Source organism: Egretta garzetta, unplaced genomic scaffold, assembly GCF_000687185.1.
Source record: "Egretta garzetta isolate BGI_Z169 unplaced genomic scaffold, ASM68718v1 scaffold108, whole genome shotgun sequence".
Taxonomy (NCBI): domain Eukaryota; kingdom Metazoa; phylum Chordata; class Aves; order Pelecaniformes; family Ardeidae; genus Egretta; species Egretta garzetta.
In genome coordinates, this window is record NW_009260614.1 from 582,551 (window position 1) to 599,131 (window position 16,581).

The 16,581-nt window shown below is 55.0% G+C and overlaps 1 protein-coding gene across 10 annotated transcripts in view; it reads left to right on the forward strand.

The window, feature by feature from the left end:
- Positions 1–16,581, forward strand: part of EPHB2 (EPH receptor B2) — a 93,883-nt gene that overhangs the window by 39,890 nt on the left and 37,412 nt on the right. For all 10 annotated transcript variants that reach the window (XM_035900570.1, XM_009645081.2, XM_035900572.1 and 7 more), the window contains 2 exons: positions 6,879–7,034; positions 7,617–7,952. In XM_035900570.1, coding sequence (XP_035756463.1) covers positions 6,879–7,034; positions 7,617–7,952 — 492 coding nt within the window. The remainder of the gene's footprint in view (positions 1–6,878; positions 7,035–7,616; positions 7,953–16,581) is intronic.

Here is a 16,581-nt window from a genome sequence, read left to right on the forward strand (position 1 = left end):
AGGTCCAGAGCATCTGCTGGCACCAGAGCCGTGCTCCTGACCTGTAAACTCCCCATCTGATTTTGGCTTCACCCAGGGACACTGGCCCCTGCCTCTGGGGCTGTGGCAGCGCATTGCCTCCTTTGGAGAGGGAAGTCCTCTCCCTGCCGGTGTCTGCCCAACAGCTCTAGCAGGAGAAATGCTGGCCGTGGCCCTCACTGTCCGTAGTCTGAGGATGCTGGCAGCACCCAGCCCTCGATGCTCAGATAGGGACAGAAAGCTTTCCACTCCTCTTTAAGAGCCCTGGTGATGAGTTGGGGAGGCTGAGCTGGGCCGACCAGGCAGGTAAGAAATTCCAGGCGTTTCTTGCTGACAGCCGGATCCCGTCGCCACTGATGGATGTGATGTGTGGCCCAGAGCAGGCCAGCGGGGGTGCAGGTGTGCGTGCCCGGAGGTGCAGTGGTGGTGCCAGATGCTGGAGCTGAGTGGTGCTCGGGGGGAGGTGACCTGGCCAACCCCGCAGAGGCTGCAGGAGGCATTTGCTGGCCAGACCCCAGCACACAGCCTCTCCCAGGCAAGGGCTCGGCCCTGCTTCCGGCGTGTGGGCACTAGGAGAGCTGCGAGGGTTTGAGTCAGGGTGCTCCCCGCCTTGGGGTGTCCTGGCCTGTGATGCTCCTGCAAGAGGGCAGGGGACTGCAGCTGCCTGGCTTTGGTGCAGGCTATGTGGCAAGGTTGGTGTGTGATGACCACTGTTGGTTTGTCCTATGTTGTCCGAAAGGCTGAATCCCTGGCCCACACAGTTTTCCCGGTCTTTGGAGCTTGTTTGGGCTGGGCTGAGGACAGCCTGGCTGGAAGATCGGGGACTATTTGCTCCTCGCTGCACTCACCCTGCCTGGTTACCTCCAAACCTCAGTGACAGCCCAGTACCAAGGTCCCATCCCAGCTGACCGAGTGCTGCCCCTCAGTGCCTGCCATGGACCAGCTGAAAGGGTGGGTGATGGGGAGACTAAGACGTAAGCTCTTAAACCAAGCCACTGGTGGTGAGCTGCAGGCAGGGTGCAGCGTGGAAGTCCTTGCCAGGGGCACTTCCAAGGGGTTGTGTCTGAAGGAACCCTGGGCTGAAGCTGGGAGGCAGATGAGGTGGCTTGGGGGGCACCTCTGGGGAGCCCTGTTGTCAGGGATGCGGGTTTTGGAGTCCTGGCACACCTAGCCGTGCCTATGTGCTGGGGAGCAACGTGACCCAATTGATCTCCTCGGGTTGCTGGTGGGGTGCAGGATGCTGGTCCAGTCAGTGGCATGGGGACCTCTCTAAAAGCCATGGACAGCAGGAGGATGCTTTTGCCAGCCTGTGCCTTCTGCTTCTATTTCTGTCCTATGGAGAATGACGGGGTTAAACACAACATTTGCATTGTGAGTCCTTCCTTCACTGACAGCTCTCTAATCCACATCACAGAAGGGCTGAGCACCACATTCCCCTTCAGTTAATCTCATTTAACCCTGTTTTCCCTTCTGTATTTCTCTCCTCTGCTCTCCAAATGCTGTCAGAGCTGTTGGCAGTGACAGCACCTGGGAATGGGATTAATTGCTTATCTCAAGTATGAGGTAACAGCGTAGGCTGCTAATTAAATTTATCAGGAGGGAAACTGGAGGACCTGTGTGGCCCCAGGAAGGATGAGTGCAGGGAGCTGGCACCCAGGGGTCCCAGATTCTCTATCTCAGCCAGCTCCGCTGCCAAGCCCAAGGGGCTTGGGTGTCACCCCCCGCGCCTGCACTGCAGCCCTGCAAGTCAGGACTGAGGCCTCTTCTCTCCAGCGCTAAAACGCCCAGGCTGGAGAGGCCGCAGCAGAAGCGTAAGCAGATCCAATGGCAGCGGGCAGCGTTGCTCCTTGGGGTGTCCAGAGGCCAGCCTTTCTTTAAGGTGACAGACACCCTTGTGTGGGGCCTGGGGACAGGAACAAGCAACATGGTCAGCTTTGGCAGGTGAGACACAGTGAGACCCAGCTGCATGCAGAAGTAAAAACAAAGGCCAAGGTGCTAGGGGCAGAATGGGGAAGGATGTGGGAAAAGTGACGATGTCATTGCAACACCCACCTCATCTTGCAACGGTTGATGAAAGGACAAAGGGACAAATTCAGAGCTGGTTGGACATAATAGTCCTCTGCACAGGACAGCGTCATAAATCTCCACCACCACTACCATGAGCAGTAGAGACCTGGGTGCGGTGGTGCCTGGGGTCCAGCCTACTACCTGCAGCGGGGCTGCCACCAGCATTGGCTCAAGGCAGCCATGACATTTAGCTGGATGCCTCCCAAGGAAGGAGATCCACAGCCCCTCTGTGACCTGTCCCAGGGCTGCACCATCCTTTGCAGAAGGAGCTTTTCCCAGTGTCCAGTCGGAACTCCTGGTCCTTATCCCTGGTTAGAGTCTGGCGCCCTGAGAAGCGTTTGGGTCTGGCTTCTTTGCATCTGCCCCCAGCTGCAGTTAGGTCCCCCTCATACCCCAGTAAACCCATCCCAGCTCTGACCACCTCTCCTCATGTGCCCTGTGCCCCAGGGCTGGCTGTCTTTGTCACCCTCCACTGGACTCCCCTGTTCCTCCGTATTGCCCTGGAGCTGGGCAACCCCCACCCAGCCATGGCAGCATCCCCAGTGCGCCTCCCTCGAAGCGCTGGCCACGCTCCTCCTGCCATGGTCCAGGACATTGTTCTCTTTATTCTCCATAAGAGCAAGTCGCGGGCACCTGTTCGGTGTGGGGTTGGTGTGGGGGCAGCCCCGCGATTCATGGCCAAGGGAGCCAGAGGCTTCCATAGGGTTTGTGGGTGAATAGGGTGCCAGCAGGAGCAGGGAGGGGCATGGGACAGGGCTCCCAAAAGCATGGGAGAGCGTGGGAGGCTGAGGCCACCAGCTCTGGGGTCCTGCATCACCGGGGGTGCTGGCAGTGCCAGGCTGCGAGCCTCTGGCCCTGGAGGGAGAGGCAGCAGGGAGATAAGGCTGGGGATTGCAGGCTCTTGGCGGATCCTACGTGACAGAGCCAGGGCTCCCTGTTTTTCATCAGCCATTGAAAACGCCTTGCTCAAGCGGACGGAGCTGTGCTGCCAGGAGAAACAAAGCCAGGCAAAGGGAGCCATTAGCATGGGTGGAAGATGCCATTTTGAAAACTTTTATTGCAGGAGAGAGCTGTCTGCTCTGAGCTGTTGCAGAGGTGGCTGTGGGGGCTCTGAAGGCCAGGGCAGTTTTTTGATGCAGAGGAACCTGTTTGGAGCCTGCTCAGCTCACACTGGATTAATTAAAAAGTTGGTTAGAGAGCAGCAGTGGGACACAGGGAACCCCTCCTGCACGTTTGGCCAGAGGCTTTTCCTTCAGGCTGGGCCAGGCGATGCCTTTCCCTGTGGAGCTGCCCCTGGGCAGGCAGTGCTCTGGGGAAGGAGGGCTGGAGGCCTCCTGCCAGCGGCAGATGCTGCAGAAGTAGCCTTCCCTCCCAGATCCCTGGTGAGGTCCTGCAGGACCCTGCATGGGTCCTCCTCCATGGTGATCCCTTCCTGAAACATGTGCCTTCCCAGGCACCATCACCTTTCCGTGCCCTGGGAATGGGTGGATGGGAAAGGAAGACACCCGGCGCTGCTCAGGCATCCCCAGTCTTGTTTGAGAGCGCTACAGCCAGCCCTCTCAGCATCGCCGCTGCCGTCTCCAAGCTGTATCCTGGCTAGTCAGCCGTCCATGCCTGCGTGCAGTGGTGAGGCAATTAAAGGCCCATATGTTTCCCGTGAACCCCTATTAGCATCTTCTGATTGGTGCTGGAGATGCGGGAACCTACCACATGGGAAGCTGCGAACCGCCCCTGCTTCAGTGACGGTCATGGTTGTCACTCTCCTGGGCTAAATGATGCCCAGGTAAAGTAGGAATCCTTGTGCTTTCGCTGTTTCAACTCCCCCTTTCTAAGCAAGGGTTTCTGGGAATGCTCTGCCCCTGCCCTGTTGTGAGCCTGAGGGGAAGCAGCGTGTCCCAAAGCTGCTGTCACGACCCCCGGAGCAGAAAACTGGGGTGTCCTCGTGTCTTCCAGCAAGCGGTGAGAACATCCCCGCTGTTCGAACAGGGAGGGGTTTAGTCCCTGTGTGAAGGTTTCAGTTTTGATTTGCTGTTTACTGTGGGGACAAGAAATTGGGTGGATTCCAAATTAAAAGCTGTTTTCTCACCCAGAGGAAGACCTGGAGGGAGCAAACCAGCTTTGAACACAGCGTTTGTTTATTTTACCTCTGGAGGTTGTCGTTACTTGAGAAAAAAAATGAAGAAGGACTTTGCATCAAATTTCCATGATTTCCCTGTCTTTCAGCATGATTTCAGAATATTTTCTTTGGAGAGGTTCTGATTTTCTGAGGTCATTTTATACCATGCCCGTGTGCAGGACCTCCAGGGGAGGGAGGAAGCTGCCCAAACTACTGGCCATTTCGATGGCGCATGCGGGGCTTTAGTATCCTAGCTCAGTATTTTTGGTGACTACGCAGCCCCCAGGTTTTGCCCTGCTCTAACGCTCATAGAGTATTGCCGCTGTCAGCCCGGGCCAGGCCAAACCTGGGGAACGTTTGCTGTCTCTCGGGGCCAGTCGCTACATCTCAGCAGCGCAGGCATTTTTGGATGCATCTCTATCTCAATGCAGAAGAAGCCTTATAGGAAAGTTGTTATTTTTAAAACAAGCCTCGGGAAGGTGAGAGAGACCCCCGTCTCACAACATCTTTGATCAAGTGACCCCGTATTTCACCCTCAATGTCGGGCTGGAGCAATTTTACATGTTGGTCTTAGTGTGTTTCAAAAATGGGTATTAGTATGGGGACCCTGTTACCCTTTCAGCTGCAGAGCCACCACCACTGGGCTGTAACAGGGAAGCACACGGCCGTCACCTCTCCCAGCAGCTTAACACCCTCTGAGGTGGGTTTGTACTGAGGGACACACTGGGAATTGGCTCAGGAGTGGAGTCAAAGGCGGGGAGATGGGGGACAACGATGCTGGAAAGATCCAGGAACACGAGGAGATGCTGGTTTTTCAACAGATCCTTTGACTGTAGGAGGCAGGAGGGACTTTGCAAGCAGGGATGCTGATGGCATTTTTCTGTAGAGCTTTTCTCATTGGAAACTCAAGACAATTTTGAAGAAAGGGACATGAAAAGTGAAAAAACCCCCTCTTTTTTCTCAAAGAAAAAACCAGATACTCCTCTGTAATAGCTCTTACTTTCAGCAGCCCCGAGTTCATGCTTTTCCCAGGCTGTTTTCCTGACCTGCCTCATTCCTGAGAGCCTTGGCAGCGAGCTGGAGCCGAAGTTTGTTTAACTCGTTTCAGCGCAGAAACCACCTGCGACCCCCCAGGCTCTTCGTGCCGCACAAGGAATGAACAGCGGTGGAAAGTCACAGCCAGGAGTAACCACCAAGAGCCACGCCAATAAATGCTCATAGTCTGGTTTTTGCTTTGGCATTAGTGACCCCCTGACTTCAGAAGGGCTTTCTGGTGTTCAAAGCTTTGCATGGATATTTTTAGTCACCCATGCCCTATCTGTTCATACTGTATTTGCGCTGTGGTCCAGCCATAGCCACCCATTGGCTGTAGGCACCGTGCACCCCCCGCACCACTCTCGCCCATCCTGCTGGCTGAACAGGCGGTTTTTCGAGTGGCTGTTGCTAATGGAGCACCTTCTCCATCTGTGAGAGGCGTAGAGGTCGGCGCACAAGTGGAGGTAGACCCCAGTGTGCTGCTGCCGGTCGTGGCAGAATCCTAGAATTCCAGGTTGGAAGGGACCTCGAGGATCATCTGGTCCAACCTTTGGACTAGAAGTGGCAATTTGCTTATGGTACTGAGTAGTGCAGACAAGGACCAGCTGCGGAGAGTTGCAAAAGGACCTTATGAGACGATGCGACCACAGCATGAGAAGGCAATTGGAATTCAATAGACTTGATGTGAATGGGGGAAAACAATCCCAGCTCTACACACACATGCACAGAGACAGGCTGTGAGTTGGCCTGATGCCTCTCAGGAATAAAACCTTGGGGGTCTAATAAGTAGTCCAGTTGGTACATTGGGAGGTTAAAAAATAATTTGGACATTGCTAATGATGGGAAAAGAGTAGAGAATAGAGTAGTGAATGTTGTTACGCAACTTGCTTGGGGCATGACGGAGGTTTCAGCAACCTAGGGGTCATGGAGAAGGCGGAAGGCGATTGCACGTTCATTGCCAGTGCAAGTGTGAGATTGCATCAACGAAATGGCAGCCAGCAGCTTCAAAGCCCAGGGCAGCCGATTCTTTGTGCACCAGGCAATTACACTGCAGGGCCCTGTGCTGCAGGATAAAACGAGTGCAAAATGTTTGAATGGAATAAAAAAATTATGGGATAACCTAGTGGAAGAACCGTCCCACAAGGGATGTTAAATGCAAAGAGCCTGCTTCTCAGGAGGCCCTCGGGCTATGAATTGCTGGAGGGTGGGAGGGTTCTGTGGGCAATGGTTGTGCACAGCTCCTTGGGTGACTGCTGTTGGGGAGGGGACTCTGGTGACTGTGCGGACCTTCAGTCTGACTTGGTACAGCCATGCACATCTTATGTGACGGCAGCTGAAAATCCCCTTTGCATTTGTAAGACTCCCTGAGGGGGCCCTGTTCTGTGCTCGTGGCTGGGGACTAAGGGGGAGAGGCGGCTGCATGGGGATCTCATCTCTGCGGGCAGGACGAGCAGCAGCACCAGCCTCCTCAGAGCCTTCAAACCAGCTGCTTCTTCTCCACTTTGTTTACTCCAAGCTGACAGGTTTTGGCTTTGGACCCTGCAAAGCCCTGATGGGCGTTTTCTGGCAGCACTGCCAGGCTCTGGGCATCCCTGCCAGCCCCTGGCCTCGCCACTTACCGCTGCTCTTGGTTCTCTTCCAGGCTGCCCATCGGGGACGTTCAAGGCCAGCCAAGGGGATGAAGGATGTGTCCACTGCCCGATTAACAGCCGGACGACTTCAGAAGGGGCCACTAACTGCGTGTGCCGAAATGGATATTACCGGGCAGATGCCGATCCTGTCGACATGCCGTGCACCAGTATGTTGGCTCTGGGAAACTAGGGAGGGAATGTGCGCGGCTGAGAAAGGCGACACACATTAGTCAAAAGCACCGAGTGGTACTTAACAAAGGCGCCTGTCGCGGTGGGGTTTTGGAGGAAGATGGGGGCTCAGAGCACATCATCCTTGCAGGCGTGGGTCTTCTTCACCAGCCTGCACTTGCAAGCATTGCACATGCAAAGAGGATGGAAATTCGGGTTGCTCTGTGCTCTTCTAGGCAGTGGGATCATGCTGGGCCTGTAGCTGGATGAGAAGACCTGCGTGTTGGCACACAGGAGATCAGTGCCAGGAGTCAGAAACGCTACGAAAAATAATGGTGAATTTTGCCAGGGATGCCACATGATGAAACGAGCCTGGATTAAGAGGGTGGGTTTTGTTCCTGCTCCTGCCTTTGGCATTCCAGCCTGCTCCGCGCATCCCTGACACCAAGAGAAGCGCCCGGCTCTGCTTGTGCCTGCTGCAGAGTCCTGTCTGGGGATGGGGAGAAGGATGGGGTGCAGCTGGTCCTGTAGTGAGGAGCAGGGCTCTGGCTCTTACACCTTTCTGTCTCTTCCCTTTACAGCTATCCCGTCTGCCCCTCAGGCTGTCATCTCCAGCGTAAACGAGACCTCTCTGATGCTGGAGTGGACCCCGCCGCGGGACTCGGGGGGCCGGGAGGACCTGGTGTACAACATCATCTGCAAGAGCTGCGGCTCCGGCCGCGGGGCATGCACGCGCTGCGGGGACAACGTGCAGTTTGCCCCCCGCCAGCTGGGCCTGACGGAGCCCCGCATCTACATCAGCGACCTGCTGGCCCACACCCAGTACACCTTTGAGATCCAGGCGGTGAATGGTGTTACCGACCAGAGCCCCTTCTCCCCGCAGTTCGCATCAGTGAACATCACCACCAACCAGGCTGGTAAGATGTGGCCCCGTGTCTCCCAGAAGACCTCTCCAGGAGGGGGAGGTGGTGGGCAGAGATCCCCTGGTCAAGAGGTGCTGGGTGAAACCCTGTGGGGTGAGCAGGGCTTGATGGGGAGAAGAGGTGGGGTGAGGTGTGGCATGGTGTTGCTTGCTCCGTAACGCTGGTGGTGACCAAAGTGCATGCGCCTGGCAATTCCTGGATTAATCCCAAGCCTTGGGTGTGAAAAATATCCGTTATTTCAGTGAAAAACTGGAGTGTGCCCCGAGGAAGAGCTGCCCTCCCCATTGACGTGGCAGAACAGCTCATGTCACGGTCCCCTGGTGTCTCAGCATCCCTCTCCGACTGTTTCTGAGGCTGTTGCCTCGGAGCATCCGTTGCATGCACTGTTGGTGTGCCACAGACCTAGCAGCACTGCTCACCGCTGCTGGCAGCCTTGCTGCAGCCCCTGCTGCTGCTCCTGCCTCCCGAGGAGGGAAGGGAAGGTGGGCACCAGCACTTGGACACAAGCTGCGATCCCTGCTCCAGCTGCAGGCCATGAAAGCGCAGGAAAGCTGCACAGAAGTGGGGTTGGGAGGTGGATACAGGGGATGACGGTCTGGAAACATGCTCCAGTGCCACTGCAGAGTCACCGTGGTGAAGAGGACCAAGCAGCAGAGCCAGAAGGGTTTCATTCGGGGTCTCCAGCTCTGTGCTTACCTGGTAGTTTGCTACGTCCCCCTGTGCAGGGTGGTTTTGCCAGGGGAAGGGATGTGTCGGGGTGGCTGGCGGTGCTGCTCTGCGGAGTCACAGCAGCCCCCAGGCAGCAGCCGGGCTGGTGGCAGGGTGCCCCATAGTGCTGCCGGGCAGGGGCTGCTCTCCCCAGCCCACCTGGAAGCCATCTGGAGCTGGAGCACAGGCTGGGGCTGGGGCTTTGCCTAATCCGACTGTGGAATGGAAGTGTGCCAATAAGGTACAAGCATGAGTGGGAGCACACGAGTTTCTGTGGTCCCTCTGAGCGCTGCAGCAAATCTGTGGGATTCTGTGAACATGCCCCAGGCTGCCATGGACACTACGTGATCTTCAAGAGTGAATTTGGCAGTCGTGGATGATTGCATTTCCACTGAATTGCCTGGAGACCATGGTGTGTGCTGGCTGCAGGGGACGGGAGGCGTTTGGCCTGGGGTAAAGCAGCAGTGGAGCAGATGGGCACCACTTGGTTGGGTGTGCAGAGCACCGGGAAAGACGTAACACGCAAAAATGTCTTGGCCGCACATGAACCAGCAGAGTGACCTCTGATTGTAAGCCAGCTCAGGAGCTGCAGGGTCACAGTGTTTCCAATACCACAGCAGAAGCCCTGAAGGCAGATTGAGCACAGCACTGAATCATGGGTCGAGGGTGAGCAGGGACGTGCCCGCGGGTGATGAGGAGAGAGGAGCTGGGCTGGGCTGGTGACCTGCTGCAGCTTCCTTTACAGAGGTGGCTGGTGGAGATGGGTGGGTGCGATGCTGCCCAGGGCTGGGAAGGGGCTCTGCACGCCCCCAGCATGGTCCTGCACTATAAACGAGTTACTTAATGCTGAGATTTTGCACTTTGCAGCTATAACCGTATAACACTGGATACGGTGTGCTTGTTACCTTCACACACTGCCTGTGGCTGCTTCCACCTTAGCAAAACCAGGGCACTGAGTTGCAGGCGAATCCTCTTCAGCCTCCTGGATCCTCCTCCTCGTGTTTTCCTTGTTTGACACTCCTTTATTATCAGGGCTCACACTTCTCAGCCTCTGTGATGTCTCTCTTAATGTATCTATTCATTAGCACTAAACAGTAACTGTCTGCTTGCTAATTCCTCTGTAATTAGAGGCTCTGAATTCTTCTGCTTACACTTGGCACCACCTGGCAGCCTTGATGTAGATCATTAGCAGTTGGTAACAGAAGCTGCAGATACAAAGGCAGAGCTGGGACAGGAGAATGGAGGGTGTTGTAGGGAGAGGCACGGGTGCAGAGGGCAGGGATGAGCCTGGGGAAGTGGCCATTGCAGCCTTGGCTCTGGGCTGAGCAGCTGGCTGGGGCTCCAGCTTGGGCAGAGCAGAGGATGGAATACATGGTGGGTCGTGCTCCTGCTGCAGCTGGGCGATGGCCTCCCTGCAAAGCACCCGCTACACTCGTCTTTGGGGACCTCCCAGCCCCACAGAAAGCAAGGCAAGATCACCCTGGTTGAGCCAGGGATAAATGGACCACTCCTGGGGACCACCTGTGCTTGGTACCTTCAGGACTGAGGAGAGGATCCACGGCCCCAGCAGCATCTTCAGCCTTCATGTATCTCAAATTCTTCAGCATCCCAGGAAAAAGCTGCTATGAGGGCGTAAGAAAATGATCCCAGGCAGAGGGCAGGTACTGAGCGTGGCCGGAGGAGAGGCGCTGGGGGTGCGAGGGTATGGTGACTGTCATCCCCAAAGGGAAACTCGAGATCAAAGAAGGTGATGCACCGTTCACCTTGTTCTCCCAGAGGAAGGTGGTTGTGGTCATTGCAGCTGTACCCCTCTCCAGCGAGGTCTGGATTTCACCACCATTTGCCTTTACATCAACATAGTGTATGTTGCTGTTGTGCTGTGGTAGTGGGACGCTTCTCATGTTGACAGAGGCAGCAGTTGGCTTCTCTCAAAGAAAAATGAAAGGTAATTAGACCAAGCTGAATCACCCGTTCTGCTGTGAGGTGGCTTTCCAGATGTGGATCTTCCCATAGCTCTTTGTGGCCACTTCTGTATTCTTCATCATCATTTTTTGAAATAGACAGTGTACCCAGTAGCAGATAAACAACTTCCCTTGCTGCTCTCACTGTTCTCTTTACACATCCAAGTGGAAGGTGCCCTCACGCAGCCGCACAGGCACTCCTACCTTCCTGGTGGCTCCTGTCATGGTCCCTTCAGGTGCTGCCTCCCTTGATGCAGTCTCTCCCATTCTGCAAGCAAGGCCTGCATTTTGGCTTCCAGACCCAAGCACAACCTTACAGTCATCATGGGCTCAGCCATCAAGCCATGATCACTGCTCTGCACAGAAGCTGCCATTCCCAACACTGCAATTTTGGACACTTTATGAACAATTTGCCAGGACTGTTTTTATATCGTCTCCCAGATCTCTGATAACCTTAAGGAGAGGTGCTGCCTCCACTGTGCTGGACACAGCGTGAGTCCCCATTGAGGGCCAGCCTTGTTCAAAACTAATTCCATATGTTGCACATGACGCTGCTGATGAGCCCCGTGTCTCACACGCTTTAAGTCTGTGCACTCTGCTGAACTCCCACGTTCAGGAAAAAAATTGAGACAGTTTGACAAGAGCTGCTTCCACGGAGTCATGCTGCTGAGCCTGATCTGGGCCGTAGGATCCCACCAGCGATTGTGGTGTCTGATTCACCCTCCTGTTTGCAGCAGGACCATCACCAAGAGCAGATCTGCTGTGGATTTTTCTAGCTGAGTCTTGGAAAACTCCACCTCTCTGCTAACCTGTTGCAGGACTATGTCACCCTCCTGGGAAAGGTGCTTTTCAGGATTTCCAGCCTGATTTGTGGCTTGTGCCCCCTGTCGAATCGCTTACCCCTGCTGGGAAAAGTGAGTCTCCACCCTCCTTTAACGGAGCTTGGAGCAGTTGTAGCTGCAATTAAATTCACCCTTAACATCTTTGTTAGCAGGCTCAGCCAGCCCAGCTCTCTCCACACCACGTCTCATAAGCCTCGTGCCCCAGGCTGCCTTGGCCACCCTTGGCTGGACCCTCTGCAGTTCCTCCTGGACCCATGGCCTCATGTTCTGCATTGGCCAAATTGATGTTGGTTGATGCTGACCTTAGACTACCCGGGTTTACCCTTTGCATTTCACTGTAACATTGTCATCTTTTCAGTTACACCAACAGCAGTCCAGACACCACGGTGCAGAGAGGACCCCCGAGGGACAGGCCACCTCTCTTTGTAGGAGAAGGTTGGTCAGAAGAGAGCGGCCAGCGCCAGCCCATGCTCGGGGGCAGTTTCCTGGACCTTTCTTGTGCAGTGAGTGTCCTAAAAAGACCAAAGGTGTTTGACCTTCAGAAGGGCAGGTTTTGTTATGATGGGAGGTATGATGCTTCCGTTTCCAAAGTATAGAAAGACAGAAAGGACTAGGACCAGCAGAATAGAAATAAAAAAAGCTTGGAATAAACATCCCCTTCCCACCACCTCCTTGCTCCCCAGTCAGTCTTCAGCCAACTCAGATCTGGGGCTTGTGCCCCCTGTCACATCACCTACCGCTGCTGGGAAAAGTGAGTCTCCACCCTTTTTTAGCAGAGTTTTGAGCCATTGGAGCTGCAATTAAATTCACCCTTAACATCTTCATTAGCAGGCTCAGCCAGCCCAGCTCTCTCCACATCTCATTAGCCCCATGCTCCAGGCTGCCTTGGCCACCCTTGGCTGGACCCTCTGCAGTTCCTCCTGGACCCATGGCCTCCCAGCAAACTCTGCATGATCCCCACTGACTTCCTAGGAAATATCTTCTGTCACCTCCGAGGCCGGGTTGTGTGTTCTCTCTGCTCTTCTCAGCAGGCTGCTTCTTGACCTCCAGCTCCTTGCTGTACCTTTCCCAGCTCACCCTCCACTTGCCTGCACCCTGCAGCTGCGTGGCACCTCTCCCAAGCTCAGAAGCTCTCCAGGGAGGGAGATCGGACACAGCCAGTCCTGTCTTAAGGGACCGTGATGTGGCCAAAAAACCAAGCCCATCACGCAGAGACCAGGTGCCACCAAAAGCCTTTTCCCAGCCATGCCAGAACAGAAGATTGTGTGCCCAGAGGGTGGCTGAGAGCCATGCCAGGATCCCAAGAGGGAAGCCGCAGGAGGGAAGCCAGGGGTCAAGGAGCTGAGCGTGGCCCAGTGCTCGGGATAATGACACTTGACTAATTGAAAGCCATGCCAGGCGTCAGCCCTCTTGCTGGTGACAACACACAGCCCCTGCTTGCGAACGTTCTTTGAGGATTGGGGTGGGTGGCGAGTCTTGGTGCTGCCAGGATTTGCAGGCTTCATCCGCACCGTGGGCAGGCTGAGTGCACTGGGAAAGCCACCGAGGGAAAGGGCTCCTTGGACAGGGATGACTTTGGCACTTGGGAAGGGCACCTCTTGATAACTGTGGCTTCTGTGATCTGAGAAGGGAGAAAAAGCCCTGGGCTCTGGAGTGTCCAGAGACAAATGCAAGAACTCCCAGTGATGGGGGAAGAGAACGTCAAGATTTTTGGGCATGTGTCCCTTTTGTGAGTGACTCTTGTGTCACAAGGGATAAGAAGGGAGGGTTGACTCTGATGTCAGAGGCTCTTGGCTGCAAGCAGAGCCAAGAAGAGCCATAAACAGCTAATCCAGCGTGAATACCAGCTGGTGACAGAGGAGCCTGATACACTTTCCTGATAAACCCCTCAGGAGCAGCATCCGCTGCGGCCAAGTTTACCGGCAAAGTTGCTCCCTCTCTGTGGATCCAGATAACTTGTTATGATTATTCGCATTATTATTCTAGGCGGCATTTTACAGCAGCACATCGCGATGTGGGTCCTTGGCTGGGGAGATGTGCAGCTCACCCTGCACGCCAGGTTTACATTAGGGTTTGAATTTCTGCTTCGCAGCGGCTGTAACAGCCCAGGCACTTGTGCCCCAGCCAGGCAGGATCTTTTGGACAGAACTGTCCTGACAAGACTGAGAAGTGCCTGTGAGCTTCAGTGGTCCAAACATGGGCCATGGCTCTGCTCTGCTGTGTCCTGTGACTGGACTGAGTCCAGCCTGGTCCTTAAGCAAAAGCTGGGCAGTTCAGTCGTGGTGATGATGAAGCGCAGGTGAGACAGATCTGGAAGCACTTGAAGTGCCACCAGATGCAGCAGGACCGCTGCCAGCGCTACAGCAGGGCAGGCCTGGCTTTGGGTGGACAGTTACTGGTAATCCCCAAAGGCAGAATCTCCCCACGTTTCCAGTGACTTGTCCCAGAGCTGCACCACCCCCTGGTGAGGGAACTTTCCCTGAGGTCTAACCTGAACCTCCCAAGCTGTGATTTATGGCCATTGCTCTTTGTTACACTAAGTTTCAAACATTCAAGCCAAGAGTTGTTCTAGATCAGCCTGCACATCAGTTACCCTCACATTCAGCCCTGTCTTTGGCTAAAGCATCTTTCAGAAAGGCAACCAGTCTTGACTTGAGACATCAAGAGACAGAGGGCCCATCGAGTCCTTGTACACGAGTCTGTAGCTTGTTCTTGCTTTTTCTTCCAATGAGGTCACTGATTGTCCAAGGAAATGCAGTAAACTCTGCCTGTCTGGGCAGCAGTGAAACATTTGATTTGGAAAACTACTAATAACGCTGGAACTGCCTACATGGGAGACCACTGCCACCCAGATTGATAAGAAGCAGGAGGCTGGACTGAGGTGACTAACTGAAGGCCTTGGGAAGTAGCTTCGGACTTCTTGATATTTCAAAATCTTGTGCAGAAAACTGACGCAAACGTTCTTAGGACAGAGGAGGACTCTGATACTCTGATACCCCAGGGAGATGCTGAGAGGTGGAAGAACAGAATCAGGGTGAAATTCAGCAACGAAGGCAGCCGGGGAGGACCTGGTGGCAGACCATGGGAAGGGGACAACTCTCCAGTATAAAACCTTGTGGAAAAGCAACACATGCGAGACTGTGCTGTACCAAGCAAAGCACATTGGCCAGCTGTGGCGAAGTTTCATTGCCATTCCACAAAGCTTGGGTGGAGCTTTGTACGGTCATTGCGTGTGCGCCTGGTTGCCCACATTCAAGACAGCTGACCTGCGATGGCAGCAGGAAGGGAGAAAAGCTGATAAGGTGAGCAGAATGCAGGAGAGCCTGTGCCAGGCTGGAACTGCCTACATGGGAGACCACTGCCACCCAGATTGATAAGAAGCAGGAGGCTGGACTGAGGTGACTAACTGAAGTCCTTGGGAATTAGCTTCGTACTTCTTGATATTTCAAAATCTTGTGCAGAAAACTGACGCAAACGTTCTTAGGACAGAGGAGGACTCTGATACTCTGATACCCCAGGGAGATGCTGAGAGGTGGAAGAACAGAATCAGGGTGAAATTCAGCAACGAAGGCAGCCGGGGAGGACCTGGTGGCAGACCATGGGAAGGGGACAACTCTCCAGTATAAAACCTTGTGGAAAAGCAACACATGCGAGACTGTGCTGTACCAAGCAAAGCACATTGGCCAGCTGTGGCGAAGTTTCATTGCCATTCCACAAAGCTTGGGTGGAGCTTTGTACGGTCATTGCGTGTGCGCCTGGTTGCCCACATTCAAGACAGCTGACCTGCGATGGCAGCAGGAAGGGAGAAAAGCTGATAAGGTGAGCAGAATGCAGGAGAGCCTGTGCCAGAGAGGAGACCGAAGGGGCAGGGTGTGCTCAGCCTTGGGGACGGGGATTTGTTTGCTGCCTGTAACAACTTGCTGGGCTGGAGGGGCACCAGGGAGGGAGGAGAGCAGATGGCACAGAGCAGCTGGAGATAGCGTTTAGGTGGAAAAGCAGAAATTGTCTGAGCTGTGGAGCCATCTCCCACATGGAGGAGCTGGGGCAAAGCCCGTTTGCCTGGTGACGGAGCGAGCAGGAGCGTGTCTGCTGAGCTGCCGTCAGACTATTCCTGAGGTCCCTTAAATCCCAGGTTTCTTCTCTTGAGGACTTGACTGGATGTGTTTCTGTGACAAATGGCCCTGCTCCCAGACTCCAAAACCTCCTGAAACCTTGACATCCCCATGGCTGCTTCTCCTATCCAGCATTAACAGCCACACCTTGCCCTCCACATGGACCCACATAGCCACCCTGGCTCTGCAGCCCTTATCCTCTCCCTTCTCTTTCCTTCATCCCCAGCTCCCAGCTTCACCCTGGCTGCCTCTACATGGAGCTGTTGCCACCAAAACTCAACATTTGCCACCCTCCTCCTCCTCTTGGTGGCCCAGGCTATTGCCTTCTCTGCATCCCCCCTGCTTGCAGCAGCTGCTGAGTGCCCGGAGGGACCCTGCCATGCCCAAGTACCTTCTCTGCCCGCTGGAGTCCATCTGCAGCCAGGGCTCCCAGATGGTAGGAGCTTTGCCAGCTGCTGGCTCTTCAGGACGCCTCTCCCCACTCCTGTGGCGGGCATCTGGGGGGATGTTTGCAGAGCAGGGCATGGGCTGTGCTGGTAGAGCTGTCCTAGGAGATGCTCTTCTCCACCCACCACCAGCTCTGCAGGCTCCTCCACCTGCTGACTCCCAGGTTTCCCCGTTGCATAAATTACTCCCGTGAGTTTGAGGATCATTTTTCCCACACCTGCCTGGGGCTTCAGAAACCTGTTCCAAAGCACCTGGAGCTGGGTTTGGGCAGAAAACAAGCCTGTCCGTGATGGATGGGGTGAAAAGTCCCTTCTGGTGAACCCACGTCTCCCCACAACATGCTGCCATCCCCACTGCCTGCAAGTGCTGGGAGCTGACGGAGCAGCTCAGGAGCTCACCTTTTGCTGATGTGTGAGGGGTGATTTATCTTTACTGCTGAACTTGGCAAACACAGCCTGCAGCACTGATTGCCTTGCTTGCGCGCACAGCGCTGAGTGCCAGCACTTGGGCAGGGGGGATGCTGGAGGCAGGGGGAGATGCTGGAGACGGGTGG